This window comes from Bombina bombina, chromosome 2 (assembly GCF_027579735.1).
Source record: "Bombina bombina isolate aBomBom1 chromosome 2, aBomBom1.pri, whole genome shotgun sequence".
NCBI classification, from domain to species: domain Eukaryota; kingdom Metazoa; phylum Chordata; class Amphibia; order Anura; family Bombinatoridae; genus Bombina; species Bombina bombina.
The window spans coordinates 1,227,876,996-1,227,904,916 of record NC_069500.1 but is presented as its reverse complement, the minus strand read 5'-3'; the positions used below and the strand labels follow the sequence as shown (position 1 = coordinate 1,227,904,916).

Sequence of the window (27,921 nt, the reverse complement as noted above, 5' to 3'; positions counted from 1 at the left end):
CTGAGGAGTGGGGTAACTTCAGAAGGGGAATAGCATGCGGGGTTTCCTGCAAATAAGGTATGTGCAGTAAATATTTTTCTAAGGAATGGAATTGACTAAGAAAATACTGCTGATACCGATGTAATGTAAGTACAGCCTTAAATGCAGTAGTAGCGACTGGTATCAGGCTGATGAATGTATGTGCAGTAAAGTAATTTTCTAAGGAATGGAATTTGACTAAGAAAATGCTGTTAATACTGAAGTAATGTATGAGCCTTAACTGCAGTAGTAGCGACTGGTAGCAGGCTTATCTATAACAATACATAACCTTTAAAATTGATGTTTTAAAACGTTTTCTGGCATGTTAATCGTTTTTTGTGAGGTACATTGGTGATAAAACTTATTGGGGCATGAATTTTTCCACATGGCTCTCGTATATTTCTGCATAGAAACAGTTAACTGAGGTTTCCCACTGTTGTAATATGAGTGGGAGGGGCCTATTTTAGCGCTTTTTTGCGCAGTAAAAATTCAGTCACAGTCTTCCTGCTTCTTCCTCCATGATCCAGGACGTCTCTAGAGAGCTCATGGGATTTCAAAAATCATTTTGAGGGAGGTAATCGGTCACAGCAGACCTGTGACAGTGTGTTTGACTGTGTTAAAAACGTTAATTCTTATATTGATTATCCATTTTGGGTACTAAGGGTTTAATCATCCATTTGCTAGTGGGTGCAATGCTCTGCTAACTTAATACATTTACTGTGAAAATTTGGTTGCTATAACTGATTTGGTTCATTGTTATTTCAACTGTGACAGTTTTTTGTGCTTCTTAAAGGCGCAGTAGCGTTTTTTATATTGCTTGTAAATTTATTTGAAAGTATTTTCCAAGCTTGCTAGTCTCATTGCTAGTCTGTTTAAACATGTCTGACACAGATGAATCTGTTTGTTCACTATGTTTGAAGGCCAATGTGGAGCCCCATAGAAAGATGTGTACTAAATGCATTGATTTCACTTTAAATAATAAAGGTCAATCTTTATTTGTAAAGGAATTATCACCAGACAACGAGGGGGAAGTTATGCCGACTAACTCCGCTCACGTGTCAGTACCTTCGCCTCCCGCCCAGGAGGCGCGTGATATTGTGGCGCCAAATGAGAGGCCCACACAAATCACTTTACAAGACATGGCTAATGTTATGACAGAAGTATTATCTAAACTGCCGAAATTAAGAGGCAAGCACGATTGCTCTGGGATAAGGACAGAGCGCGCTGATAATGTGAGAGCCATGTCCGATACTGCGTCACAATTTGCAGAACATGAGGACGGAGAGCTTCATTCTGTGGGTGACGGATCTGATCCAGGGAGACCGGATTCAGAGATCTCTAATTTTAAATTTAAGCTTGAGAACCTCCGTGTATTGCTAGGGGAGGTTTTAGCGGCTCTGAATGACTGTAATACAGTTGCAATTCCAGAGAAATTATGTAGGCTGGATAGATACTATGCGGTGCCGGTGTGTACTGACGTTTTTCCTATACCTAAAAGGCTTACAGAGATTATTAGCAAGGAGTGGGATAGACCCGGTGTGCCCTTTTCCCCTCCTCCTATATTTAGGAAAATGATTCCAAAAGACGCCACCACACGAGACTTATGGCAGACAGTCCCTAAGGTGGAGGGAGCAGTTTCTACTTTAGCTAAGCGTACCACTATCCCGGTGGAGGATAGTTGTGCTTTTTCGGATCCAATGGATAAAAAATTAGAAGGTTACCTTAAGAAAATGTTTGTTCAACAAGGTTTTATCTTACAGCCCCTTGCATGCATTGCGCCTGTCACTGCTGCTGCGGCATTCTGGTTTGAGTCTCTGGAAGAGGCCATTCGCACAGCTCCATTGGATGAGATTATGGGCAAGCTTAAAGCACTTAAGCTAGCTAACGCATTTGTTTCTGATGCCGTTGTACATTTAACCAAATTAACGGCTAAGAACTCCGGATTCGCCAACCACGCGCGCAGAGCACTATGGCTTAAATCTTGGTCAGCTGATGTGACTTCTAAATACAAATTGCTTAATATTCCTTTCGAATGAGGAAAAAGGAATGCTGAGGCTTGAAGTAGATGAAATCAAGTTTTATTCAGGAGCAGGCTTATCATCAGACACTTGGTAAGCTCCTATCTAACGCGTTTCGCGCATGGGCACATGCGCTTCATCAGAGATAATGGTCTCTGCTGGTCAGGATCCTTATAAAGGTGTGGTGGCCAATCAGGAGGGATATCTTGTTAACCCTTTTGATAGTTGTAAACTTTCTCAGATTTGTTTACTGATAATGTCATGCACAGCCGGTTTAATGATCCTGAGCAGCAGAGTACATACTTAAACAGATGGTATGTTAAACAGATATTTGAATACACAGTACTTGTTAACAAACAATTTTCCAATGATTGATTTTGGAATTGTTCCAATGCTTTTACATTGCCTTAAAGATTAGTAAAAAATAATGGCTTGGTGGAAGAGAGCTACAAATAAAAGTGGGTGTTTATAGATGGATAGGTATTTTTCATTTTTTTAAAAATGGGACAGTTATATAAAAACACCTTAGACTGTGTCTGCTTTTAAGTGAACCAAAGCGGTCACATGCAATAGAAGACTTTGTATGTCTCTCTTTAAAACCACAGCGATGTATTTCTTATTATATTTTGAGAATGGCATAGTTACTCGAGAGTGTAGTAGACTTTATCTGCTAGTGTTAAAATGAACAAAAATGGTCACTAGCAGGGAGAAAACATTATGTAGCTCTCTATAGATCCACAGTTGTGTGTAGCAACTATTGTGTAACTTACTCTAAAGCAACAGCTATGTACAAAGCATGATTATTCGTTAAAATGATTAATAACATTTCTAGGACATTGAAGAAGTATCTAAAAAAGCACTTTGTTGGCTATGGAATCTATATGAAACCCCTAGCTATTGTGATATTATATATAGTATATTTCACATATTTTGTTATGAAACTATAAAAAAGACTAAATAATAGTGTTGGTTACTACTGTATTTATAAATCTAACCCTAAAGAAGAAATATTGGGTTAGTTTAAATAGTTGGTTCATAACTTAATAGTTTCAACAGTGCTAGAATTAGATGGATATAACTAACAGATAAGTTATGTTAAAAACATTTTCTTATGAAGTATTGCAGGAAAAATTCTTTTTTAACTCATTTTTTTAATTCCTTTTGGATTGGGGAGGGATAGGTTATGCTTACATGGATGGAGCATAAACGGTTTTAGCAAACCTTTGGTGGGAACAGAGAGGAGAGAATGGAGAATATAGGAATGGACTATATGACTTATATGTATGGTATAGGGACTACTAGGCTGAACCCTATAAATTATTAATATTAATATTCCTTTCAAAGGGCAGACCTTTTTCGGGCCCGGATTGAAAGAAATTATTGCTGACATTACTGGAGGTAAGGGTCATACTCTTCCTCAGGACAGGGCCAAATCAAAGGCCAAACAGTCTAATTTTCGTGCCTTTCGAAACTTCAAGGCAGGAGCAACATCAACTTCCTCCGCCCCAAAACAGGAAGGAACTGTTGCTCGTTACAAACAGGGCTGGAAAACCAACCAATCCTGGAACAAGGGCAAGCAGGCCAGAAAGCCTACTACTGCCCCTAAGACAGCATGAAGAGAGGGCCCCCTATCCGGAAACGGATCTAGTGGAGGGCAGACTTTCTCTCTTCGCCCAGGCTTGGGCAAGAGATGTCCAGGATCCCTGGGCGTTGGAGATTATATCTCAGGGATACCTTCTGGACTTCAAAGCTTCTCCTCCACAAGGGAGATTTCATCTTTCCAGGTTATCAGCAAACCAAATAAAGAAAGAGGCTTTTCTTCACTGTGTACAAGACCTCCTAGTAATGGGGGTGATCCACCCAGTTCCGCGGACAGATCAAGGGCAAGGATTTTACTCAAATCTGTTTGTGGTTCCCAAGAAAGAGGGAACCTTCAGACCAATCTTGGACCTAAAAATTTTAAACAAATTCCTAAGAGTTCCATCATTCAAAATGGAAACTATTCGAACCATCCTACCCATGATCCAAGAGGGTCAGTATATGACCACAGTGGACTTAAAGGATGCCTACCTTCACATACCGATTCACAAAGATCATTATCGGTACCTAAGATTTGCCTTTCTAGACAGGCATTACCAGTTTGTAGCTCTTCCCTTCGGGTTAGCTACGGCCCCGAGAATCTTTACAAAGGTTCTGGGCTCACTTCTGGCGGTGCTGAGACTGCGAGGCATAGCGGTGGCTCCGTACCTAGACGACATTCTGATACAAGCGTCAAGTTTTCAAATTGCCAAGTCTCACACAGAGGTAGTTCTGGCATTTCTGAGGTCGCATGGGTGGAAGGTGAACGTGGAAAAGAGTTCTCTATTACCACTCACAAGGGTTCCCTTCCTAGGGACTCTTATAGATTCTATAGAGATGAAAATGTACCTGACGGAGTCCAGGTTATCAAAACTGCTAAATGCTTGCCGTGTCCTTCATTCCATTCCACACCCGTCAGTAGCTCAGTGCATGGAAGTAATCGGCTTAATGGTAGCGGCAATGGACATAGTTCCATTTGCGCGCCTACATCTCAGACCGCTGCAATTATGCATGCTAAGTCAGTGGAATGGGGATTACTCAGATTTGTCCCCTCGACTAAATCTGGATCAAGAGACCAGAGATTCTCTTCTCTGGTGGCTTTCTCGGGTCCATTTGTCCAAAGGGATGACCTTTCGCAGGCCAGATTGGACGATTGTAACAACAGATGCCAGCGTTCTAGGTTGGGGCGCAGTCTGGAACTCCCTGAAGGCTCAGGGATCGTGGACTCAGGAGGAGAAACTCCTCCCAATAAATATTCTGGAGTTAAGAGCAATATTCAATGCTCTTCTAGCTTGGCCTCAGTTAGCAACACTGAGGTTCATCAGATTTCAGTCGGACAATATCACGACTGTGGCTTACATCAACCATCAAGGAGGAACCAGGAGTTCCCTAGAGATGTTAGAAGTCTCCAAGATAATTCGCTGGGCAGAGTCTCACTCTTGCCACCTGTCAGCGATTTACATCCCAGGCGCGGAGAACTGGGAGGCGGACTTTCTAAGTCGCCAGACTTTTCATCCGGGGGAGAAGGAACTTCATCCGGAGGTCTTTGCTCAACTGATTCATCGTTGGGGCAAACCAGAACTGGATCTCATGGCGTCTCGCCAGAACGCCAAGCTTCCTTGTTACGGATCCAGGTCCAGGGACCCGGGAGCGGTGCTGATAGATGCTCTAGCAGCCCCTTGGGTTTTCAACATGGCTTATGTGTTTCCACCATTTCCGCTACTACCTCGACTGATTGCCAAGATCAAACAGGAGAGAGCATCAGTGATTCTGATAGCGCCTGCGTGGCCACGCAGGACCTGGTATGCAGACCTAGTGAACATGTCGTCCTGTCCACCTTGGTCTCTGCCTCTGAGGCAGGACCTTCTAATTCAGGGTCCTTTCAACCATCCAAATCTAATTTCTCTGAGGCTGACTGCATGGAGATTGAACGCTTGATCCTATCAAAGCGCGGCTTCTCGGAGTCGGTTATTGATACCTTAATACAGGCTCGGAAACCTGTTACCAGAAAGATTTACCATAAGATATGGTATAAATATTTATATTGGTGCGAATCCAAGAGTTACTCATGGAGTAAAGTTAGGATTCCTAGGATATTGTCTTTTCTACAAGAGGCTTTAGAAAAGGGCTTATCTGCTAGTTTGTTAAAGGGACAGATTTCTGCTCTATCTATTCTTTTACACAAACGTCTGGCAGAAGTTCCAGACGTTCAGGCTTTTTGTCAGGCTTTGGCTAGGATTAAGCCTGTGTTTAAGACTGTTGCTCTGCCGTGGAGCTTAAACTTAGTTCTTAACGTTCCTCAAGGTGTTCCATTTGAACCCCTTAATTCCATTGATATCAAGCTGTTTTCTCCAACATAGGTGTGTCCGGTCCACGGCGTCATCCTTACTTGTGGGATATTCTCTTCCCCAACAGGAAATGGCAAAGAGCCCAGCAAAGCTGGTCACATGATCCCTCCTAGGCTCCGCCTACCCCAGTCATTCTCTTTGCCGTTGTACAGGCAACATCTCCACGGAGATGGCTTAGAGTTTTTTAGTGTTTAACTGTAGTTTTTATTATTCAATCAAGAGTTTGTTATTTTAAAATAGTGCTGGTATGTACTATTTACTCAGAAACAGAAAAGAGATGAAGATTTCTGTTTGTATGAGGAAAATGATTTTAGCAACCGTTACTAAAATCCATGGCTGTTCCACACAGGACTGTTGAGAGCAATTATCTTCAGTTGGGGGAACAGTGAGCAGTCTCTTGCTGCTTGAGGTATGACACATTCTAACAAGACGATGTAATGCTGGAAGCTGTCATTTTCCCTATGGGATCCGGTAAGCCATGTTTATTAAGATAGTAAATAAGGGCTTCACAAGGGCTTATTAAGACTGTAGACTTTTTCTGGGCTAAATCGATTCATTATTAACACATATTTAGCCTTGAGGAATCATTTAATCTGGGTATTTTGATAAGATTATATCGGCAGGCACTGTTTTAGACACCTTATTCTTTAGGGGCTTTCCCAAATCATAGGCAGAGCCTCATTTTCGCGCCGGTGTTGCGCACTTGTTTTTGAGAGGCATGACATGCAGTCGCATGTGTGAGGAGCTCTGATACATAGAAAAGACTTTCTGAAGGCGTCATTTGGTATCGTATTCCCCTTTGGGCTTGGTTGGGTCTCAGCAAAGCAGATACCAGGGACTGTAAAGGGGTTAAAGTTAAAAACGGCTCCGGTTCCGTTATTTTAAGGGTTAAAGCTTCCAAATTTGGTGTGCAATACTTTTAAGGCTTTAAGACACTGTGGTGAAATTTTGGTGAATTTTGAACAATTCCTTCATATTTTTTCGCAATTGCAGTAATAAAGTGTGTTCAGTTTAAAATTTAAAGTGACAGTAACGGTTTTATCTTAAAACGTTTTTTGTACTTTTTTATCAAGTTTATGCCTGTTTAACATGTCTGAACTACCAGATAGACTGTGTTCTGAATGTGGGGAAGCCAGAGTTCCTTCTCATTTAAATAAATGTGATTTATGCGACAATGACAATGATGCCCAAGATGATTCCTCAAGTGAGGGGAGTAAGCATGGTACTGCATCATTCCCTCCTTCGTCTACACGAGTCTTGCCCACTCAGGAGGCCCCTAGTACATCTAGCGCGCCAATACTCCTTACTATGCAACAATTAACGGCTGTAATGGATAATTCTGTCAAAAACATTTTAGCCAAAATGCACACTTATCAGCGTAAGCGCGACTGCTCTGTTTTAGATACTGAAGAGCATGACGACGCTGATAATAATGGTTCTGAAGGGCCCCTAAACCAGTCTGATGGGGCCAGGGAGGTTTTGTCTGAGGGAGAAATTACTGATTCAGGGAACATTTCTCAACAAGCTGAACCTGATGTGATTACGTTTAAATTTAAGTTGGAACATCTCCGCATTCTACTTAAGGAGGTATTATCCACTCTGGATGATTGTGACAAGTTGGTCATCCCAGAGAAACTATGTAAAATGGACAAGTTCCTAGAGGTCCCGGGGCTCCCAGAAGCTTTTCCTATACCCAAGCGGGTGGCGGACATTGTAAATAAAGAATGGGAAAGGCCCGGTATTCCTTTCGTCCCTCCCCCCATATTTAAAAAATTGTTTCCTATGGTCGACCCCAGAAAGGACTTATGGCAGACAGTCCCCAAGGTCGAGGGAGCGGTTTCCACTTTAAACAAACGCACCACTATACCCATAGAAGATAGTTGTGCTTTCAAAGATCCTATGGATAAAAAATTAGAAGGTTTACTTAAAAAGATGTTTGTTCAGCAGGGTTACCTTCTACAACCAATTTCATGCATTGTCCCTGTCGCTACAGCCGCGTGTTTCTGGTTCGATGAGCTGGTAAAGGCGGTCGATAGTGATTCTCCTCCTTATGAGGAGATTATGGACAGAATCAATGCTCTCAAATTGGCTAATTCTTTCACCTTAGACGCCACTTTGCAATTGGCTAGGTTAGCGGCTAAGAATTCTGGGTTTGCTATTGTGGCGCGCAGAGCGCTTTGGTTGAAATCTTGGTCAGCTGATGCGTCTTCCAAGAACAAACTACTTAACATTCCTTTCAAGGGGAAAACGCTGTTTGGCCCTGACTTGAAAGAGATTATCTCTGATATCACTGGGGGTAAGGGCCACGCCCTTCCTCAGGATCGGCCTTTCAAGGCCAAAAATAAACCTAATTTTCGTCCCTTTCGTAGAAACGGACCAGCCCAAAGTGCTACGTCCTCTAAGCAAGAGGGTAATACTTCTCAAGCCAAGCCAGCTTGGAGACCAATGCAAGGCTGGAACAAGGGAAAGCAGGCCAAGAAACCTGCCACTGCTACCAAGACAGCATGAAATGTTGGCCCCCGATCCGGGACCGGATCTGGTGGGGGGCAGACTCTCTCTCTTCGCTCAGGCTTGGGCAAGAGATGTTCTGGATCCTTGGGCGCTAGAAATAGTCTCCCAAGGTTATTTTCTGGAGTTCAAGGGGCTTCCCCCAAGGGGGAGGTTCCACAGGTCTCAGTTGTCTTCAGACCACATAAAAAGACAGGTATTCTTACATTGTGTAGAAGACCTGTTAAAAATGGGAGTGATTCATCCTGTTCCATTAGGAGAACAAGGGATGGGGTTCTACTCCAATCTGTTCATAGTTCCCAAAAAAGAGGGAACGTTCAGACCAATCTTAGATCTCAAGATCTTAAACAAGTTTCTCAAGGTTCCATCGTTCAAGATGGAAACCATTCGAACAATTCTTCCTTCCATCCAGGAAGGTCAATTCATGACCACGGTGGATTTAAAGGATGCGTATCTACATATTCCTATCCACAAGGAACATCATCGGTTCCTAAGGTTCGCATTCCTGGACAAGCATTACCAGTTCGTGGCGCTTCCTTTCGGATTAGCCACTGCTCCAAGGATTTTCACAAAGGTACTAGGGTCCCTTCTAGCTGTGCTAAGACCAAGGGGCATTGCCGTAGTACCTTACTTGGACGACATTCTGATTCAAGCGTCGTCCCTTCCTCAAGCAAAGGCTCACACGGACATTGTCCTGGCCTTTCTCAGATCTCACGGATGGAAAGTGAACGTGGAAAAGAGTTCTCTATCTCCGTCAACAAGGGTTCCCTTCTTGGGAACAATAATAGACTCCTTAGAAATGAGGATTTTTCTGACAGAAGCCAGAAAAACAAAACTTCTAGACTCTTGTCGGATACTTCATTCCGTTCCTCTTCCTTCCATAGCGCAGTGCATGGAAGTGATAGGTTTGATGGTAGCGGCAATGGACATAGTTCCTTTTGCGCGCATTCATCTAAGACCATTACAACTGTGCATGCTCAGTCAGTGGAATGGGGACTATACAGACTTGTCTCCGAAGATACAAGTAAATCAGAGGACCAGAGACTCACTCCGTTGGTGGCTGTCCCTGGACAACCTGTCACAAGGGATGACCTTCCGCAGACCAGAGTGGGTCATTGTCACGACCGACGCCAGTCTGATGGGCTGGGGCGCGGTCTGGGGATCCCTGAAAGCTCAGGGTCTTTGGTCTCGGGAAGAATCTCTTCTACCGATAAATATTCTGGAACTGAGAGCGATATTCAATGCTCTCAAGGCTTGGCCTCAGCTAGCGAGGGCCAAGTTCATACGGTTTCAATCAGACAACATGACAACTGTTGCGTACATCAACCATCAGGGGGGAACAAGGAGTTCCCTAGCGATGGAAGAAGTGACCAAAATCATTCTATGGGCGGAGTCTCACTCCTGCCACCTGTCTGCTATCCACATCCCAGGAGTGGAAAATTGGGAAGCGGATTTTCTGAGTCGTCAGACATTGCATCCGGGGGAGTGGGAACTCCATCCGGAAATCTTTGCCCAAGTCACTCAACTGTGGGGCATTCCAGACATGGATCTGATGGCCTCTCGTCAGAACTTCAAAGTTCCTTGCTACGGGTCCAGATCCAGGGATCCCAAGGCGGCTCTAGTGGATGCACTAGTAGCACCTTGGACCTTCAAACTAGCTTATGTGTTCCCGCCGTTTCCTCTCATCCCCAGGCTGGTAGCCAGGATCAATCAGGAGAGGGCGTCGGTGATCTTGATAGCTCCTGCGTGGCCACGCAGGACTTGGTATGCAGATCTGGTGAATATGTCATCGGCTCCACCATGGAAGCTACCTTTGAGACGAGACCTTCTTGTTCAGGGTCCGTTCGAACATCCGAATCTGGTCTCACTCCAGCTGACTGCTTGGAGATTGAACGCTTGATCTTATCGAAGCGAGGGTTCTCAGATTCTGTTATCGATACTCTTGTTCAGGCCAGAAAGCCTGTAACTAGAAAGATTTACCACAAAATTTGGAAAAAATATATCTGTTGGTGTGAATCTAAAGGATTCCCTTGGGACAAGGTTAAGATTCCTAAGATTCTATCCTTCCTTCAAGAAGGATTGGAAAAAGGATTATCTGCAAGTTCCCTGAAGGGACAGATTTCTGCCTTGTCTGTGTTACTTCACAAAAAGCTGGCAGCTGTGCCAGATGTTCAAGCCTTTGTTCAGGCTCTGGTCAGAATCAAGCCTGTTTACAAACCTTTGACTCCTCCTTGGAGTCTCAACTTAGTTCTTTCAGTTCTTCAGGGGGTTCCGTTTGAACCCTTACATTCCGTTGATCTTAAGTTATTATCTTGGAAAGTTTTGTTTTTGGTTGCAATTTCTTCTGCTCGAAGAGTTTCAGAATTATCTGCTCTGCAGTGTTCTCCTCCTTATCTGGTGTTCCATGCAGATAAGGTGGTTTTACGTACTAAACCTGGTTTTCTTCCAAAAGTTGTTTCTAACAAAAACATTAACCAGGAGATTATCGTACCTTCTCTGTGTCCGAAACCAGTTTCGAAGAAGGAACGTTTGCTGCACAATTTGGATGTTGTTCGCGCTCTAAAATTCTATTTAGATGCTACAAAGGATTTTAGACAAACATCTTCCTTGTTTGTTGTTTATTCCGGTAAAAGGAGAGGTCAAAAAGCAACTTCTACCTCTCTCTCTTTTTGGATTAGAAGCATCATCAGATTGGCTTACGAGACTGCCGGACGGCAGCCTCCCGAAAGAATCACAGCTCATTCCACTAGGGCTGTGGCTTCCACATGGGCCTTCAAGAACGAGGCTTCTGTTGATCAGATATGTAGGGCAGCGACTTGGTCTTCACTGCACACTTTTACCAAATTTTACAAGTTTGATACTTTTGCTTCTTCTGAGGCTATTTTTGGGAGAAAGGTTTTGCAAGCCGTGGTGCCTTCCATCTAGGTGACCTGATTTGCTCCCTCCCATCATCCGTGTCCTAAAGCTTTGGTATTGGTTCCCACAAGTAAGGATGACGCCGTGGACCGGACACACCTATGTTGGAGAAAACAGAATTTATGTTTACCTGATAAATTACTTTCTCCAACGGTGTGTCCGGTCCACGGCCCGCCCTGGTTTTTTAATCAGGTCTGATAATTTATTTTCTTTAACTACAGTCACCACGGTATCATATGGTTTCTCCTATGCAAATATTCCTCCTTAACGTCGGTCGAATGACTGGGGTAGGCGGAGCCTAGGAGGGATCATGTGACCAGCTTTGCTGGGCTCTTTGCCATTTCCTGTTGGGGAAGAGAATATCCCACAAGTAAGGATGACGCCGTGGACCGGACACACCGTTGGAGAAAGTAATTTATCAGGTAAACATAAATTCTGTTATCTTGGAAAGTTCTGTTTTTTGATGGCTATTTCCTCGGCTCGAAGAGTCTCTGAGTTATCTGCCTTACATTGTGATTCTCCTTATCTGATCATTCAGACAAGGTAGTTCTGCGTACTAAACCTGGGTTCTTACCTAAGGTAGTTTCTAACAGTGATATCAATCAAGAGATTGTTGTTCCATCATTATGTCCTAACCCTTCTTCAAAGAAGGAACGACTTTTGCATAATCTGGACGTAGTCCGTGCCCTGAAGTTCTATTTACAGGCAACTAAAGATTTTCGTCAAACGTCTTCCCTGTTTGTCGTTTATTCTGGTCAGAGGAGAGGTCAAAAAGCTTCGGCTACCTCTCTCTCCTTTTGGCTTCGTAGCATAATACGTTTAGCCTATGAGACTGCTGGAGAGCAGCCTCCTGAAAGAATTACAGCTCATTCCACTAGAGCTGTGGCTTGCACCTGGGCCTTTAAGAATGAGGCCTCTGTTGAACAGATTTGCAAGGCTGCGACTTGGTCTTCACTTCATACCTTTTCAAAATTTTACAAATTTGACACTTTTGCTTCTTCGGAGGCTGTTTTTGGGAGAGAGGTTCTACAGGCAGTGGTTCCTTCCGTTTAAAGTTCCTGCCTTGTCCCTCCCATCATCCGTGTACTTTAGCTTTGGTATTGGTATCCCATAAGTAATGGATGACCCGTGGACTGAATACACTTAACAAGAGAAAACATAATTTATGCTTACCTGATAAATTTATTTCTCTTGTAGTGTATTCAGTCCATGGCCCGCCCTGTCTTCTTTTGAGGCAGATCTAAATTTTAATTAAAACTCCAGTCACCACTGCACCCTATGGTTTCTCCTTTCTTGTCTTGTTTCGGTCGAATGACTGGATATGACATGTGAGGGGAGGAGCTATATAGCAGCTCTGCTTGGGTGATCCTCTTGCAACTTCCTGTTGGGAAGGGAATATATCCCATAAGTAATGGATGACCCGTGGACTGAATACACTACAAGAGAAATAAATTTATCAGGTAAGCATAAATTATGGGTTTTTTTAATATTGATTAAATGTTCTTGAAATTTTAAAAATGTATTTTATTTTTAAAATTTCAAAAACATTTCCGAAGTAAAGTTTTCTTTCCTAAGATATGGTGAGTCCACGGCGTCCTCCATTACTGTTGGGAATATCACTCCTGGCCAGCAGGAGGAGGCAAAGAGCACCACAACCAGGCTGTTAAGTATCACTTCCCTTCCCATAAACCCAAGTCATTCTCTTTGCCTTCGGTGCAAGAAGGAGGTGAAGTTTTGTTGTCTGAAGAAGATTTAATTTATTTTACTTCAATCAAGATTTTATTATTTTGAAAGCCAGTGTAGGATTGCTCTAATCTTTCCTTTCAAGATGGGTTTAGCCGTACCCCACTTTAGTCCCTTCAGTAGGGCGGTGGTGGCTTTTAGACAGTTAGGAACTTGTGGGGTGGGCCTCACTGCGTTTTCCTAACATGATGCTGCCCCTGTGTAGAAAGCCAGAGTAGGTTTACTCTGTCCTTTCTTTTTTTCACAGCTCTCTGTGAGGAGTGGCTTCCTCTCATGCCGGCTGAGCTGTCTTCCTGCCAGACAGCTAGAGGTGCAGGTAAGTGCCATATTTTATCTTTTAATAGCGTTTCTGGCACTAAAGGGTTAATTTCTAGCTGCACGAATATGGGGACAACAATCCTGAGCTCAGGGTTTTATTGGCAGTGTGCAGGCGCTTGGTCTGTGACTAGAGAGGGGAATTTGGTGTATATGTTTTATTCCCATTGGTGGCTCAGGGTTTTTTTGTTACACAGGGAGCGCAATTACTCATTACAAACTTGTACCAGTTGCGAGGGTCAGAACATGCCGACTTGTCCTCGCTTATGGATGTTTTGCTCCGCCCTGTCAATCAACAGAGGTTCTGTTTGTGAAGCGGTTTTTCTTTTTTCGCTTCTGGGCTATAGCACATCTGTGAGATCACGTGTCACGTGATTTTCTTGTTGGCAGAGACTGGAGCGGCTGTATTGCTACTAGCGCTTAGCAGTGCAACTCCGTTGGTGTAAGGAGGCAGGTAGGTGCCTCTGCTGTACGCTGAGTTGTAGAGGGCTTGATGTATTACGTTTTCCTTGTAATGTTAATTTGTCAAGACACTCTCTTCTATTCTTTCACTAAATTGAAGAAGGGTTTCTGATATTAGTGTTACGCCTCCTGATTGGAGTTAGTAGTACAGTGTGTCCCTGGGGAACACTTTTCTTAAAGGGGCAGTGTTTCTAATTAAAATTTTTTTTTGTTTTTTTTTTTGTCGTTTAATATGGATCAGGAAGTTTCCCCTATTGCTCAATGCAAACTTTGCTTAGATAGCCAGGTTGAACCTCCTCTGACTTTGTTCCTCCTGCATAGAGAGGACTCTGTTACATAAAGGTAGTATTGTTGCCTCTGAGCCACAGCTCTCTCAGGATGATGCTGTTCAGGCAATGCCGCAGCAGTCTCCTCCATCATCCCAAGCCTTAACGGCATCACAGGCAGTGCCCTGCGGTTCCTCTTATTCTCCGGGAGGAGTTTATTTGAAAGCAGAGATTGTTGCCCAGGTATCTTCTACGGCATTGGCCGATTCCCATGATACAGGGAAAACGCAAGAGGAAATTTAGACAGAAGGGTTTCTGAGGCTACACAGGTTATTCTTTCTCATAAGTCTAATGATTCAGATAGTGTAATTCCCTCATCTGATGCTGAAGTTGTATCCTTCAGATTTAAGCTTGAACACCTCTGTTTCTTGTTAAAGGAGGTTATGGCTACCTTGGACGACTCTGATACTCCTGTCGTCAACCCTAGGAAATCTAGTAAACTTAATAAGTACTTTTGATGTTCCTTTCTCTGTGGAGGCGTTTCCTGTTCCAGACCGTGCTACGGAAATTATTGCAAAAGAATGGGAGAGACTCGGGATTCCCTTTATACTGTCACCAGTTTTTAAAAAGAGGTTTCCCATGGCAGACTCCATTAAGGAGTCATGGCAAACGGTGCCCAAAGTGGAAGGTGCAATTTCTACTTTGGCTAAGAGAACTACTGTTCCTATTGAGGATAGCTGCTCCTTTAAAGATCCAATGGATAAGAAGCTGTAGGCTTATTTAAAAGGGATGTATGTCCATCAAGGTCTCCAATGGCAACCTGCGGTGTGTAATGCTACTGTGAAAAGTGCGGCAGCTTATTTGTTTGATGCATTGTCTGAGTCCCTTCAGGTAGAGACTTCCTTGGAAGAGATCCAGGACAGAATTAAGGCTTTTAAGTTAACCAACTCCTTTATTACTGATGCTTCATTGCAGGTAATTAAGTTGGGAGACAAAATATCTGGTTTCGCTGTTTTAGCACGTAGAGAATTATGGCTGAAATCTTGGTCAGCGGATGTTTCATCTAAGTCCAAGCTTTTGGCAATTCTTTACAAGGGCCCTGGTCTAGCAGAATTTTTTCCAATATTATGGGTGGTAAAGGGTCTTTTCTGCCACAAGATAAGAAGAATAAACCGAAAAGACATCAGTAATTTTCGTTCCTTTTGTAATTTCAGAGGTAAGTTTTCTCCTTCCTCTTCCAAGCAGGAATAGTCCAAGCCTTCTTGAAAACCCAATCAGTCTTGGAACAAGGGGATGCTATCAAAGAAACCCAATAATGAATCAAAATCAGCATGAAGGGGTTGCCCCAGATCCGGGATCGGATCAAGTGGGGGGCAGATTTTCTCGGTTCTCTCAGGCCTGGATACGAGACGTCCCAGACCCTTGGGCAGTGGACATAGTATCCCAAGGTTACCGGTTATAATTCAAGACCTTCCCTCCCAGGGACAGATTCCACCGCTCAAGTTAATCTGCAGACCAGATAAATAGAGGCGTTTTTGAAACGTGTACAGGATCTTTCCTCCCTGGGAGTGATAGTTCCAGTACAGGAACAGGGTCTAGGTTCCTATTCAAATCTGTTTGTGGTTCCAAAAAAAGAGGGAACTTTCCGACCTATTCTAGATCTATAGTGTCTAAACAAGTTTCTCAAAGTACAGTCCTTCAAGATGGAAACTATACGTTCCATTCTTCCTTTAGTGCAAGAAGGTCAGTTCATGACGACTACAGACCTGAAGGATGCGTACCTTCATGTTCCCATTCACAGGGATCATCACATATTTCTGAGATTTGCCTTTATGGACACTCACTTTCAATTTGTGGCTCTTCCATTTGGCCTTGCCACAGCTCCAAGAATTTTCTCAAAGGTTCTGGGGGCTTGCTTGGCAGTGATTCGGTCTCAGGGAATTGCTGTGGCGCCCTATCTGGACGACATTCTGGTTCAGGCGCCATCTTTTCAACAAGCAATATCTCACACAGAGATCTTATTGTCTTTTCTACGTTCCCACGGATGGAAAGTGAATCTGGAAAGGAGTTCCCTTGTTCCAGCCACAAAGGTAGTTTTCTTAGGTACCATACCCTATCGATAAAAATATTTGACGGAGGCCAGAAAAGCCAAGATTCTTTCTGCTTGCCTCTCTCTATAGTCTACTGTTCGGCCATCAGTGGCTCAATGTATGGAGGTAATTGGTCTGATGGTAGCTTCCATGGACATCATTACCTTTGCTTGATTCCATTTGAGAGCTCTGCAATTGTGCATGCTCAGGCAATGGAACGGGGACTATGCAGATCTGTCTCAGAGGATGGATCTAAATCAGTCGACAAGAGAGACTCTTCCGTGGTGGCTCTCTCAGGAGCATCCGTCTCAGGGCACATGCTTCCGGAGACCTTCCTGGGTGATTGTGACTACGGACGCCAGCCTGCTTGGCTGGGGAGCAGTCTGGGACTCGTTAAAGGTGCAGGGACTCTGGACTCGGGAGGAGTCTGCTCTCCCCATAAACATCTTGGAGTTGAAAGCAAGCTTCAACACTCTGATGGCTTGGCCTCAGTTGTCCTTAGCCTGGCTTATCAGGTTCCAGTCGGACAACATAACCTCAGTGGCTTACATCAACCACCAAGGAGGAATTCTGAGTTCCTTAGCCATGAAAGAGGTGGCTCGGATTATTAAGTGGGCGGAAGCTCACAATTGCTGTCTATCTGCCATCCACATTCCAGTAGTGGGACAACTGGGAAGCGGATTTTCTGAGCAGACAGACTTTTCATCCCGGGGAGTGGGAGCTCTATCCGGAGGTGTTCTCCAGCTTGACCCTCAGATGGGAGATGCCGGAGCTGGACCTGATGGCGTCATGGCAGAATGCCAAGCTTCCAAGGCACAGTTCGAGATCAAGGGATCCGCAGGCCACTCTGATAGATGTTCTGGTGGTCACTTGGGAGTTCAGGCTGGCATACCTGATTCCTCTGTTCACTCTCCTTCCACAAGTTATTGCTCGTATCAAGCAGGAGAGGGCGTCAGTGATTCTAATAGCTCCTGCGTGACCTCGCAGGATTTGGTATGCAGACCTAATGGAAATGTCTTCCCTTCAAACTTGGAGACTGCCTCTGAAGGAGGACCTTCTACTTCAGGGTCCCTTCCTTCATCCAAATCTTGTTTCTCTGAAGCTTGGAAATTTAACACTTAGTTTTGTCTAAGCGTGGATTCTCTGAGTTGGTCATTAAGACCATGATCCAGGCTCGCAAGCCTGTAACTAGGAAGATTTACCACAAGATATGGCGTAATTATCTTTATTGGTGTGAATACAAGGGCTACTCTTGGAGTAGGGTCAGGATTCCTAGGATTTTGTCTTTTCTCCAGGAAGTTCTGGAGAAGGGTTTTGTCAGTCAGTAACCTGAACGGTCAGATTTCTGTTTTGCTACATAAGTGTCTGGCGGATGTGTCAGATGTGCAATCCTTTTGTCAGGCCTTGGTCAGAATCGGGTCTCTGTTTAGGTCCATGGCTCCTCCTTGGAGCCTTAAAGGAACATAATACTCACATGCTAAATCACTTGAAACTAATGCAGTATAACTGTAAAAAGCTGACAGGAAAATATCACCTGAGCATCTCTATGTAAAAAAGGAAGATATTTTACCTCCCAATTCCCTCAGCTCAGTAGAGTGAGTTCTGTGTAAAAAGTTATACTCAGCTGCAGGTAAAAAAAATGAAGAAATGAACTGCAGCCAATCAGCATTAACAGTGCTGAGGTCATGAACTCTTTTACTGTGATCTCATGAATTTTCATTGTAAATTTCCTTACACTGAATAGGGAAATAACATGAGTGCACAAGGCTCAATCCTTCAGCTGTCCTGGGACAGACATACCGATTTGCTGCTTAGAAGTCCTTTTACAATGGGATGTGGCTACTGAGGAATTTTTGAGGTAAAATATCTTTCTTTTTTACATAGAGATGTTCAGGTGATATTTTCTAGTCAGCTTTTTACAGCTATGCTGCTTCACTTTCAAGTGTTTAAACATTTGGGTATTATGTCCCTTTAACCTTGTTCTTAGAGGTTTGCAGCAGGCTCCGTTTGAGCCTATGCATTCAATAGACATTAAGTTGTTGTTTTGGAAGGTTTTGTTTCTTATTGCTATTTCTTCTGCTCGGAGAGTCTCGGAACTCTTGACTTTGCAGTGTGATCCGCCTTACCTTGTATTTCATGCTGATATGGAGGTTCTTCGTACTAAGTTTAGTTTTCTTCCTAAAGTTGTTTCGGATAGAAATATTATTTAGGAAAATGTTGTTCCTTCTCTATGTCCTAATCCTTCCTCTCATAAGGAACGTTTGTTGCACAATTTGGATGTTGTGCATGCTCTAAAATTCTACCTACAGGCGACTAAGGATTTTTGTCAGTCTTCTGCCCTGTTTGTTTGTTTCTCTGGGAAACTTAAAGGTCAGAAAGCTACTGCTACTTCTTTTTCTCTGGTTGAGAAGTATAATTTGTTTGGCTTACGAGACTGCCGGACAGCAGTCTCCTGAGAGAATTACAGCTCATTCCACTAGGGCTGTCTCCTCTTCTTGGGCTTTCAAAAATGAAGCTTCTGTGGAACAGATTTGCAAGGCCGCTACCTGGTCTTCTATACATACTTTTTCCAAATTTTATAAACTTGATACTTTTGCCCTGGCTGAGGCTTCTTTTGGGAGAAAGGTTGTTCAAGCGTTGGTGCATTCTGTTTAGGTCTACCTGTCTTGTCCCTCCCTAGTCCTCTGTGTACTCTAGCTTGGGTATTGGTTCCCAACAGTAATTGAGGATGCCGTGGACTCACCATATCTTAGGAAAGAAAACAAATTTTCTGACTAGCATCAGGCACCTCTTTACCTTGTGTTACTCCTTTTTTTCTCCATTTACCTTCTGTCGAATGACTGGGGTTTGTGGGAAGGGTGATAGAGTGATACTTAACAGCTAGGTTGTGGTGCTCTTTGCTTCCTCCTGCTGGCCAGGAGTGATATTCCTAACAGTAATTGAGGATGCCGTGGACTCTCCATACCCAGGAAGAAAGAAATGTATCAGGTAAGCATACATTTTGTTTTTGTAATTTATGGGTAGAGTTATGCATTGATATGGCCATGTTGTGTTACCTCTACTGTATGTGTTCAAAATGCTACGTCATTTTTTTTTCTTACCCTTAGAATACTTTTTTTTCACTGCATGAAAGTAAATAAGCCATTATATAAGCATGTTTTGGTATCCATCTGCCTGGCACATTTTTATTTGGTACCAAGTTAGCCCTTATTATTGCAACAGGGATTGTGGACCACACTAGTTGTATGTAGGTTTTGGTTCTTGTGGTGACTTTATTTTCCTGTCAACAGTACCTTCTCCATGTAAGATCCGCCCTCCTGCAGCACCATCTCCGTTAGCATTGCGTCAGCCGATGAAAGCTTTAACAAATCATGCCCCACAGACTGTCCAGGAAGCAAATGCGATTACAGCCGGACCTCCTGCAAGTCAGCCACCTGGCTCTGCCAGCCCTATAAACAAATCTGGGTCAGGATCGAGAAGTGGTTTACCTAGACCTAGTACACCTTCTGGTGGAAGTATACCAGTGCCTCGCAGTAAACTTGCACAGCCTGTACGTAGGTATGTAGTTTGGGTTTTTTTTTTTTTTTTTTTTTTATCTATTTTTTAAAATATATATATATATATATATATATATATATATATATATATATATATATATATATATATATATATATATATATATATATATATATATATATATATATACACATACAGTGGATATAAAAAGTCTACACACCCCTGTTAAAATGTCAGGTTTCTGTGATGTAAAAAAATGAGACAAAGATAAATCATTTCAGAACTTTTTCCACCTTTTAATGTGACCTATAAACTGTACAACTCAATTGAAAAACAAACTGAAATGTTTTAGGTAGAGGGAAGAAAAAATATAAAAATAAAATATGGTTGCATAAGTGTGCACACCCTTAAACTAATACTTTGTTGAAGCACCTTTTGATTTTATTACAGCACTGTCTTTTTGGGTATGAGTCTGTCAGTATGGCACATTTTGACTTGGCAAGATTTGCCCACTCTTCTTTGCAAAAACACTCCAAATCTGTCAGATTGCGAGGGCATCTCCTATGCACAGCCCTCTTCAGATCACCCCGCAGATTTTTAATCGGATTCAGGCTCTGGCTGGGCCATTCCAAAACTTTAATCTTCTTCCGGTGAAGCCATTCCTTTGTTGATTTGGATGTATGCTTTGGGTCGTTGTCATGCTGAAAGATGAAGTTCCTCTTCATGTACAGCTTTCTAGCAGAAGCCTGAAGGTTTTGTGCCAATATTGACTGGTATTTGGAACTCTAAATAATTCCCTCTAGATTAACTAAGGCCCCAGTTCCAGCTGAAGAAAAACAGCCCCAAAGCATGATGCTGCCACCACCATGCTTCACTGTGGGTATGGTGTTCTTTTGGTGATGGGCAGTGTTGTTTTTGCGCCAAACATATCTTTTGGAATTATGGCCAAAAAGTTCAACCTTGGTTTCATCAGACCAGAACACCTTTTACCACATGCTTTTAGGAGACTTCAGATGTGTTTTTGGAAAATGTAGCCTGGCTTGGATGTCTTTCTAAGTAAGAAAAGGCTTCCGTCTTGCCACTCTACCCTATAGCCCAGACATATGAAGAATACGTGAGATTGTTGTCACATGTACCACACAGTCAGTACTTGCCAGATATTCCTGCAGCTCCTTTAATGTTGCTGTAGGCCTCTTGGTAGCCTCCCAGACCAGTTTTCTTCTCGTCTTTTCATCAATTTTGGAGGGACGTCCAGTTCTTAGTAATGTCACTGTTGAGCCATATTTTCTCACTGTGTTCCATGGTATATCTAATGCCTTGGAAATTCTTTTGTACCCTTCTCCTGACTGATACCTTTTAACAATGAGATCCCTCTGATGCTTTGGAAGCTCTCTATGGACCATGACTTTTGCTGTGGGATGCGACTAAGAAAGTTTCAGGAAAGACCAACTAGAGCAGCTGAACTTTATTTGGGGTTAATCAGAGGCACTTTAAATGATGGCAGGTGTATGCTGACTCCTATTTAACATGATTTTGAATGTGATTGCTTAATTCTGAACACAGCTACATCCCCAGTTATAAGTATACACTTATGCAACCACATTATTTTAGTTTTTTTTGTTTTCTTCCCTCCACCTAAAAGATTTCAGTTTGTTTTTCAATTGAGTTATACAGTTTATAGGTCACATTAAAGGTGGAAAAAGTTCTGAAATGATTTATCTTTGTCTCATTTTTTTACATCACAGAAACCTGACATTTTAACAGGGGTGTGTAGACTTTTGATATCTACTGTATATATGTGTGTATACACCAATTTCCTGATAAAACACAATAGGATAGGTGCTTTTGAAGCAATCTGCAGTATTATATGTTAAAAAAAAATGCTACAGAGTTATTATTATACAGTGTTTCTATTGCAGCAAAGCATTCTGGGTATAAGAATGCATATTTAGCTTTTCATTTTCTTTTTACAGTTACATTTAAGTACATTTTTGTTTTTGCATACAGATATTTTGTAATGTAGTGCTTACTTGTTGCTTTATGCTATCCATGTACAAAAACATACTTTAACCCCTTAACGACCGAGGACGTGCAGGGTACGTCCTCAAAAAAAAAAAAAAAAAAAAAAAAAAAAGGCAGTTAACGCCTGAGGACGTACCCTGCACGTCCTCGGTCTGGAAAGCAGCTGGAAGCGATCCTGCTCGCTTCCAGCTGCTTTCCGGTTATTGCAGTAATGCCTCGATATCGAGGCATCCTGCAATAACCATTTTTAGCCATCCGATGCAGAGAGCGCCACTCTGTGGCTCTCTCTGCACCGGACATCGACGGCTAAGTTCGTTGGTGGGTGGGAGCCGGTGTGGGAGGTGGGTGGCGGCCATCGATGGCCCTTGTGACGTGGAGGGGGTGGGATCGTGGGCGGGGATGGCTGGGGGCGCGCACGGGGGTGGCGGGCGCGTGCACGGGGAGGGAACGGGTGGGAACCGCTACACTACAGAAATATAGTTAGATCAAATCTAATCCCCCCTTTTTCCCCACTTCTAACAAGATCGTTTTGGCTGGTGGGGTGTTGGTCTGTGGGGAGGAAAGTTACACTACAGAAAAAAAAATTAAAAAAAAATTTTTTTTTTTTGCAAACTGGGTACCCAAGATGGCCCCCAATAAGGCAGAGGGGGAGGGTAAGAGAGCTGTTTTGGGGGGGGTCAGGGAGGTTGGGGGCTAAGGTGGGATCCTACATAGCAGCATATGTAAATATGCAAAAAAAAATATTCAAAGATTCCTTTTATTTTAGTACTGGCAGACTTTCTGCCAGTACTTAAGATGTTGGGGACAATTGTGGGGTGGGGGAGGGATCAGGAGATGTGATGTGTCAGGTGGGAGGCTGATCTCTACACTAAAGCTAAAATTAACCCTGCAAGCTCCCTACAAACTACCTAATTAACCCCTTCACTGCTAGCCATAATACACGTGTGATGCGCAGCAGCATTTAGTGGCCTTCTAATTACCAAAAAGCAACATCAAAGCCATATATGTCTGCTATTTCTGAACAAAAGGGATCCCAAAGAAGCATTTACAACCATTTGTGCCATAATTGCACAAGCTGTTTGTAAATCATTTTAATGAGAAACCTAAAGTTTGTGAAAAAGTGAACAATATTTTTTATTTGATCGCTTTTGACGGTGAAATGGTGGCATGAAATATACCAAAATGGGCCTAGATCAATACTTTGGGTTGTGTACTACACTACATTAAAGCTAAAATTAACCCTACAAGCTCTTTAATTAACCCATTCACTTCTGGGCATAATACACGTGTGGTGCGCAGTGGTATTTAGCAACCTTCTAATTACCAAAAATCAAAGCCATATATGTCTGCTATTAATGAACAAAGGGGATCCCAGAGAAGCATTTACAACCATTTATGCCATAATTGCATAAGTTGTTTGTAAATATTTTCAGTGAGAAACCTAAAGTTTGTGAAAAAATTTGTGAAAAAGTGAACAATATTTTGATCGCATTTGGCGGTGAAATGGTGGCATGAAATATGCCAAAATGGGTCTAGATCAATACTTTGGGATGTCTTCTAATATAAATATTTACATGTCAAGGGATATTCAGGGATTCCTGACAGATATCAGTGTTCCAATGTAACTAGCGCTAATTTTGAAAAAAAGTGGTTTGGAAATAGCAAAGTGCTACTTGTATTTATGGCCCTATAACTTGCAAAGAACATGTAAACATTGGGTATTTCTAAACTCAGAACAAAATTTAGAAACTATTTAGCATGGGTGTTTTTTGGTGGTTGTAGATGTGTAACAGATTTTGGGGGTCAAAGTTAGAAAAAGTGTGTTTTTTTCCATTTTTCATCATATTTTGTATTTTTTATAGCAAATTATAAGATATGATGAAAATAATGATATATTTAGAAAGTCCATTTAATGGCGAGAAAAACGGTATATAATATGTGTGGGTACAGTAAATGAGTAAGAGGAAAATTACAGCTAAATACAAACACCGTAAAAATAGCCTTGGTCCCAAACGGACAGAAAATGGAAAAGTGCTGTGGTCATTAAGGGGTTAAAGGGATACTGAACCCAATTTTTCCTTTCATGATTCAGATAGAGCATGCAATTTTAAGCAAGTTTCTAATTTACTCCTATTATCAATTCTTGGTATCTTTATTTGAAAAAGCAGGAATGTAAGCTTACAGGCCGGCTCATCTTTGGTTCAGCACCTGGGTTGCGCTTGCTGTCATCAATCAGCAAGCGCTATCCAGGGTGCTGAACCAAAAATGCAAGTAAAGATACCAAGAGAATAAGGACAATTTGACATCAGTAGTAAATCAGAAAGTTGCTTAAAATGACATGTTTTATCTGAATAATGAAAGAAACAAAGTGGGTTCAGTATCCCTTTAATATTATATTATTAATATTGGTGCAAAAATCAGTTATGGGTAAGAAAAAAAAAAACTATTAAAATAAACTTTATTATTAATAATAATAATACTGCATTATTCAGAAGGAACCGATAGCCATGCGCAAAAATGTTATATTTGTGTATCTGGCTTTCATTCTGCATCTCCATAACATTCTAGTAAATGTGTAGTGTTTGAGGGAAGTGGGTGTACTGTATTGCTGGGATACAAAAAATATGAGGACTTACACATATTTAATTTTTGAGTATTACAGTTGTGTATATATATATGTGTGTGTGTATATATGTATGTGTGTGTGTGTATATATATATATATATATATATATATATATATATATTTGTTTTTTTATATAAATATTTTTTTTTTTATATATATAGATCGTTGCCAGCCCCAAAAACCTATGGTAATATGAAAGATGACAGCTGGAAAGAAGGTTGTTACTGAACTGCAAAATCCATGCAGTGCAACTTGATGGACACCACATCTTCCCCTCAGAGGATGTCAGAAGAATCTACTCATATGGAACTATAGGGGATTTTGCAAACGGATCCCATAGTACTCTGTCCAAATCTAGCACAAGTGGCAGAGGCTACAAAACAGGAGCACTTTATTGACACCACCAGAAATTCTATCATCATGCCATTAATTTCAAGGAATCGCAATCCTCTATTTTTTTATATTTTTCTTTTCTAATAATAATTTATTTTACTTGTTGGGTCGTGAAAGCCACTGCAGCATGGTTTAACCTATTTGATAAGGAGGGAATAGGAAAATGCATTACTGTACAAATTTGTTGTGAAATGCCTAGTATAAGGGAAACTATTTTGTCTCCAATATAGACTCTACATAACCTTATATATATTTTATAAAGATTTCTGTGAAATATGCAATCAATTAGTGCTACTGGAAACTGTAGCCAAAAAAACATATCTTAATGGCGTTCTGGTCACACACCTTGATGGGTCTGTAAATAGCAAAGGAAACGTTTGGAGAAATCTGAAAATGTAAAACATGCTTGTGAGGAAAATATTTAATATATGAAATTTACTAGAGCCTCAATTGGAAACATGGCAGTGTCCCTTTAATGCCAAAGAAAAAGCTCTCTGTATATTTATTTTTAAGGTGTTCAACACAATTTTGCAGTGATCTGCAATTTTTTAAACTGATTTTTAGAGAAGCTCACTTTTATGGGTTCCTTTTTTAATTTAAATATGACATCTAAATTCTGTATGAATTTAGATTCACGATAATCAGCTTTTTCAATAACACGTATATGCCCCTATACTCTGCTGCGGTGGACAAGATACTACTTTATATCTCAGTACTTTAGGGCTTTTATCTCATAGTACAGTATCATTGACATAAAACTCAAAATTGAAATGCACATGAAATCACTTCTAGTAAAAGTTGTGACTGTTCTGATTATAGCTTTTACTTCACAAGTATCATATATATATATATATATATATATATATATATATACCTTGTGCACCCCACCTGCCCAGAGAGCAGAATTAGTTTGTGCACTTTGATGAAAATTGAGTCATTGCTCAACATATGCTGTGTGCGCAGGTCTAGTTTGTATGAGGGTGAAGCATATTTGCATATGCTACACATACAGTAAAATCTTACACTATTACTAAAAGCATTTTTGTTAATATAAATCTATTACACAAGTGCTTCTGTTCTAAATGGACATGCATAATGGATATATCAATTTGGCGTTTTGTGTTTCTTTAATGTTAGTTACAAACCGTTTAGCACTATACCCATTTTTTTATTTGGAATTGAGTTGGTTTAATTTCAATGCATTAAGTTAATTTTTCTACTTTCTATTTAATTCTACATTCTTTCAAAGTTTATCTGTTTGATCTAAGTACTGTTCTTGTGTTTGCCAAAGGGCTTGTACAATCTTTTAAGAAAAGAAAAAAAGCAGCTCCTGGTTGGGGAAGTCGTGTAATCAAGCGCTATGTGCAGTGGGAGATTGGCGCATCTGAGGAGCTGAATTACTGCCTAAGCAGTGTGTTGTGCTCAAGGGCAGGAATTAAGCTGCAGTGGAAGACCCATCCATCAGCACAAATCTATGCACATGTATAATAGGTATGGATGGGATTTTACTTGCATTGCCATGAAACCTTTATTAACCTCCTAATTGGTAAGAATGAGTGATCGTTTGTGCCTATAACAGTTATGTGGATTAGGTGAAATCTTCTGCAGAGGGGTTTGTATCATTCTGTTCATTAACAATTAATTTTATTTACATTCAAAATGTTACGTTAGCTTTGTAATTTAAATTGTAAATAATGCTTTCCTCTTGTTCGCCTTTCAGTATTGGAATTATGTACTTTGCCTTACATATCCCGTATATTGCATTATATATGCCAGCTTTTATATTGTGCTACACCTGTTTACATACTTAAAGGTTATTGCACATTTAAAATCCCTTTTATTTATTTATTTTGTAATCTGTACACCAGTCTATGCAGGCTTAACACACAATAAGTTAAAAAAAATAAAAATTTTTATATATATATATATATATATATATATATATTTTGAATTTCACTATATCATGCATCTACCCAGACACAGGCTTTTGTGTAATATAGCCCCCCCCCAATATGATTTTATGTTAACACATTTTGTACATTCAGTCATTTTAGGTAATTTGATGCACATTTAAAGTACTAAGCACTGAGTACGTTTATTATTTTGCAGAAGAAATAGAAAACTGCTTCTGCTCAGGAATTCCACTGAAGGGCTATTTATATTGCTGAATAATATTACACAGCATTTCAGGGGGCCAAATAATCTTTAAAATCTGTATATACTTAATGCTCAAACACCATGTTTAAAAATGTCTGTACTAAGTTTGTTTTGATTAGGCCACTGTATGCCCTAGAAATGAGCTAGCGTCACCAGAGGCCTCCGTTTCCTTCGGTAGGACAAATAGTAAATATGAAAACTAAGCACTGTATAAGCAGAAACAATAGCTATGTTGCATAATTATTTTCCTTTTAGTTGAAAGATGTTTTGGCTTTGGAATGCCTTAGCTACAGCCTGGGGCTATCACTTTAAAGATGTGTAAAGACCTGTAAAGAAGGAAAAGCTAGTTCTTGATGCAAATGAATATTCATATGACCCATATATGCTCATCTGTCCAGTGTATAAAATGTTTTCTTTCATGTAATTAGCAAGAGTCCATGAGCTAGTGACGTATGGGATATACATTCCTACCAGGAGGGGCAAAGTTTCCCAAACCTTAAAATGCCTATAAATACACCCCTCACCACACCCACAATTCAGTTTTACAAACTTTGCCTCCTATGGAGGTGGTGAAGTAAGTTTGTGCTAGATTCTACGTTGATATGCGCTCCGCAGCAGGTTGGAGCCCGGTTTTCCTCTCAGCGTGCAGTGAATGTCAGAGGGATGTGAGGAGAGTATTGCCTATTTGAATGCAATGATCTCCTTCTACGGGGTCTATTTCATAGGTTCTCTGTTATCGGTCGTAGAGATTCATCTCTTACCTCCCTTTTCAGATCGACGATATACTCTTATATATATACCATTACCTCTGCTGATTTTCGTTTCAGTACTGGTTTGGCTTTCTACAACATGAGTGTCCTGGGGTAAGTAAGTAAGCTTATTTTTTGTGACACTCTAAGCTATGGTTAGGCACTTTTTTATAAAGTTCTAAATATATGTATTCAAA

At 41.3% G+C, this 27,921-nt stretch overlaps 1 protein-coding gene across 2 annotated transcripts in view; it reads left to right on the top strand.

The window, feature by feature from the left end:
* The window catches only part of SLAIN2 (SLAIN motif family member 2), a 236,970-nt gene extending 209,520 nt beyond the window's left edge, over nucleotides 1-27,450 (top strand). For both annotated transcript variants that reach the window (XM_053703983.1, XM_053703984.1), the window contains 2 exons: nucleotides 19,553-19,820; nucleotides 24,587-27,450. In XM_053703983.1, coding sequence (XP_053559958.1) covers nucleotides 19,553-19,820; nucleotides 24,587-24,653 — 335 coding nt within the window. In that variant the 3' untranslated portion in view covers nucleotides 24,654-27,450. The remainder of the gene's footprint in view (nucleotides 1-19,552; nucleotides 19,821-24,586) is intronic.
* Nucleotides 27,451-27,921: the final 471 nt, after the last annotated feature.